The sequence below is a fragment of the Peromyscus californicus genome, unplaced genomic scaffold (assembly GCF_007827085.1).
Source record: "Peromyscus californicus insignis strain IS unplaced genomic scaffold, ASM782708v3 Scaffold_24__1_contigs__length_46423439, whole genome shotgun sequence".
Taxonomy (NCBI): domain Eukaryota; kingdom Metazoa; phylum Chordata; class Mammalia; order Rodentia; family Cricetidae; genus Peromyscus; species Peromyscus californicus.
The window spans coordinates 7214431-7218912 of NW_026294535.1; the positions used below are offsets into that span (position 1 = coordinate 7214431).

General features: G+C 52.5%; 1 protein-coding gene across 1 annotated transcript; it reads left to right on the plus strand.

The window, feature by feature from the left end:
• Positions 1-1450: 1450 nt before the first annotated feature.
• Positions 1451-3511, plus strand: LOC128119989 (kinesin-like protein KIFC1). The gene is given in 5 exon segments (XM_052753759.1): positions 1451-2236; positions 2238-2383; positions 2385-2829; positions 2831-3202; positions 3204-3511. Coding segments are annotated over 5 exon segments (2010 nt in total). The 3' UTR covers positions 3465-3511.
• The last annotated feature ends 971 nt before the right edge of the window (positions 3512-4482 follow it).

Here is a 4482-nt window from a genome sequence, read left to right on the forward strand (position 1 = left end):
TTAGCAAATGGGACTGACCTAGGCCCTCTGCATGTGAGTGACAGTTGTATAGCCTGGTCTGTGTGTGAGGCCCCTAGCAGTGGGACCAGGGTCTGTCCCTGGTGCCTGAGCTGGCTTTTTGGAACCTACATCTTAGGGTGGGATGCCTCACCCAGCCTCGATGCAGGGGGGAGGTGCTGTGGAATGTTCTGTATGGCAAATGTGTTGCTGATTGGTCAATAAATAAATCACTGATTGGCCAGTGGCCAGGCAGGAAGTGTAGGCGGGACAAGGAGGAGAATAAAGCTGGGAAGTGGAAGGCTGAGTCAGAGAGACACTGCCAGCCGCCACGATGACAAACAGCATGTGAAGATGCCGGTAAGCCGCGAGCCATGTGGCAAGGTATAGATGAATGGAAATGGATTAATTTAAGCTGTAAGAACAGTTAGCAAGAAGCCTGCCACGGCCATACAGTTTGTAACCAATATAAGTCTCTGTGTTTACTTGGTCGGGTCTGAGCGGCTGTGGCACTGACAGGTGAGAGAGATCTGTCCTGACTGTGGGCCAGGCAGGGGAACTCCACAGGGAGGAGCTTGCTGCTCCTCAACTTGACATGCCATGCTCTGTTGACTCCCATGGGAGGCCTTACATTTTCTGAGGAATGGATGTTGAGATAGAAAGGAAGTGGGAGGAAGAATAGGAGGAGAAGAGGGAGGGGAAACTGTGGTTGGTATGGAAAATTAAAAAAAAAAAGTACCTAGCAGTTACCAAATTGCACAGTATAGTATAAAATATTCCTAAAATTGCTGTGGGATAATGCTTTTGTACACTTGTTTAATAAAATGCTGATTGGCCAGTAGCCAGGCAGGAAGTATAGGTGGGGTGAGCAGACTAAAGGAATGCTGGGAAGAGGAAGGGCTGGGTCAGGAGTCACCAGCCAGACACAGAAGAAGCAAGATGACAAGACAGAACTGGGAAAAGGTACCAAGCCACATGGCTAAACATAGATAAGAATTATGGGTTAATTTAAGTGTAAGAGCTAGTCAGTAATAAGCCTGAGCTAATGGCCAAGCAGTTATAATTAATATAAACCTCTGTGTGCTTACTTGGGAGACGCCAGTCAGAGAGATTTGTCCCGACTGCTGGCCAGCCGGGACACAGGACAACTTCCGATTATGTAAAATCCCAGCATGTTTTATAAGGTAGTACTGCTGTGAATTCATTTTAATTGCTTTTTATTGCAAAACAGCAATCCATACTTTAAGAAAACAACCAGAGATTGGCCTCTGCAGATTGAGCAGTGAGTCTGCAGCTCAGGGGTTGAAATTCAAAAGTGGCGGGTGTGGCGGGTGGCCTGGCTCCAGGCCCCTTTGGCACTCGGGCTGTGTTGCACAAGCCCGTGAGAGGACACAGGTCCTGGGACGCGGGCCCCCTGTCCCCTTCTTTTGCATCCAGTCTTGTGAGGACCGCAATGGACATGCAGGCGCAGAGGAACTTAGAGCTAAAGACAGCCCTGGTCAAGGCCTCTTCCCGACTGCCCCTTCCAGGAACCAGGCTCAAGAGGGGTCCTGACCAGATGGAGGATGCCTTGGAGCCTGCAAAGAAACAGACACGAGGCCTGGGTGCAGTGACCAAAACTGATACATCCTGCCCCAGAGGAGCATGCCTCAGCACAGTGTCACAGACACAGGGCCCGACTGCAGCTCAGAAAGGCCCTAAGAAGACAGGACTTCGTGGCTGCACTACGGTTGGTCCAGTGCTGAAGAACCAGAAGCCAGCTCCTGCTGTTCCTGCCCAGAAGCCTGGCACATCAACTGCCCCTATGGTGGTAGGGAAGAGACCTGGTAAACGTCCTGCCTGGGACTTGAAGGGTCAGTTGTGCGACATCAATGAAGAGCTGAAGCGCTATTGGGAGAAGACGCAAAAGCTGGACCAGGAGAACCAGGGGCTTCAGGAGCAACTCAGTGAGGCCCAGGAGCAGGCTGAGGCCCTGGGGACAGAGCGGAACACCCTGAAAGGGGAGCTGGCCAGTGTAGGGACCCAGGCCGAGCAGAGCCGGCAGAAACTGGACACTCTGTGCGTCCGGGTCTTGGAGCTGGAGGAATGGCTGGGTACCAAGGAAAGGCTGATTCAGGAGCTTCAGAGAGGACAGCTGGAATTGCAGGAGGAGCGGAAGGCACTGGCCACCCGGCTGGAGGAGCAAGAGAGGAGGTTACAAGCCTCAGAAGCAGCTCTGTCGAGCAGTGAAGCGGAGTTGGCGTGTCTGTCTGAGGCAGAGGACTGCAGCCCAGGCGACCTCACTGGCCGAGCAGGGAGACCGGCTGCACGGGCTGGAGATGGAGCGCCGCCGGCTCCACAACCAGTTGCAGGAGCCGAAGGGCAACATCCGGGTGTTCTGCCGGGTGCCCTGTCCTTGCAGGGGAACCCACTCCATGCCCTGGCTTCCTCCTGTTTCCCCATGGCCCTGCTGGACCCTCTGATCCCCCAACCTGCCTTAGCCTCTCACGGTCTGATGATCGGCGTCCGACCCCGACTGGGGCACCAGCACCCACTACCCGCCATGATTTCTCCTTTGACCGGGTATTCCCACCAGGAAGCAAACAGGACGAAGTATTTGAGGAGATCTCCATGCTTGTCCAGTCAGCACTGGATGGCTACCCTGTGTGTATCTTTGCCTATGGACAGACAGGCAGCGGCAAGACCTTCACTATGGAGGGCGGGCCTGGGGGAGACCCCCAGTCGGAGGGGCTGATCCCTCGGGCCCTGCGGCATCTGATCTCTGTGGCCCAGGAGATGAACGGCCAGGGCTGGACATACGGTTTTGTGGCAAGTTACGTAGAAATCTACAATGAGACCGTCCGAGACCGTCCGAGACCTGCTCGCCACTGGGACCCGGAAGGGGCAAGGGAGCAAGTGTGAGATTCGTCGGGCAGGTCCAGGGAGTGCGGAGCTTACTGTCACCAATGCACGCTATGTCCCCGTTTCCTGTGAGAAGGAGGTGGAGGCTCTGCTCCAGCTGCCTCGCCAGAATCGGGCCGTGGCCCATACTGCCCAGCATGAGAGATCATCACGCAGTCACAGTGTGTTCCAGCTGCAGATTTCTGGAGAGCATGCTGTTTGGGGCTTGCAGTGTGGTGCTCCCCTCAACCTTGTGGACCTGGCTGGGAGTGAGCCGCTAGACCCTGGCTTAACCCTGGGCCCTGGGAAGCGTGATCGTCTTCGGGGAAACACAGGCCATCAACAGCAGTCTATCTACATTGGGACTGGTCATAATGGCCCTAAGCAATAAGGGGTCCCACGTGCCTTACCGAAACAGCAAGCTTACCTACCTGCTGCAGAACTCTCTGGGTGGCAGTGCCAAGATGCTCATGTTTGTGAACATTTTCCCTCTGGAAGAGAATGTCTCCGAGTCTCTCAATTCACTACGCTTTGCTTCCAAGGTGAACCAGTGTGTTATTGGTACTGCTCAGGCTAATAAGAAATGAAGATGGAGCCAGACCCTGATCCCTGTGCAAGCGAGTGTGCATGTGTCTCTGTGTGTTTTGGTGTATATGTTCTCGGTGGTGGTAGGGGGTGAGAAATGCTTTTTTTGGGTGGACAACATTATGTACCTAATTATCAAATAAAGAAATTTTGTTAAAAAAAAAACTCAACTGCTGTGGGATGTTTTGTATGGCAAATGTGTTGCTGATTAGTCAATAAATAAAACACTGATTGGCCATTGGCTAGGCAGGAAGTATAGGCGGGACAAGGAGGAGAATAGAGCTGGGAAGTGGAAGGCTGAGGAGGAGAGACACTGCCAGCCGCCACGATGAGAAACAGCATGTGAAGATGCCGGTAAGCCATGAGCCACGTGGCAAGGTATAGATGAATGGAAATGGATTAATTTAAGCTGTAAGAACAGTTAACAAGAAGCCTGCCATGGCCATACAGTTTGTAAGCAATATAAGTCTCTGTGTTTACTTGGTCGGGTCTCAGCGGCTGTGGGACTGGCAGGTGAGAGAGATCTGTCCTGACTGTGGGCCAGGCAGGAAAACTCTAGCTACACTTAACCCCGCCCCTAACCCCCATGAAGATTCTATTATGATTCTCATCTCAGGTGGGGAAACTGAGGCCAGAGAGGTGTTGCTGGGATCTGAATGCACATCATCAGCATCAATGCCCGGAAACTTGTTCTAAATTCGAGGTCTGAATAAGCAACTCCCGTTGGGACCCTGTCTGACTGAGTTTTAACTGCTGTGGCATGGTGCTGCGCTACAATCTCTGACTTACCCAGCACAGGGCAACACGTTGGCAAACATTTTTTAATTGGATGGCATGTCAAAAAATCTTTTTAAAGAAATCAACGAACCGTTTGGTGAGGTAGCTTCATGGAAGAGAAATTGCTTAGCACACACAAGGCTTTGTGTCTGACCTCCAGCTCCAAACATACAGCACAAGTTATTGCTGTGTCTTAACAGGCATGCACTAAGCCCTCACCCCTTACTTGGATTCAAGGGTTCC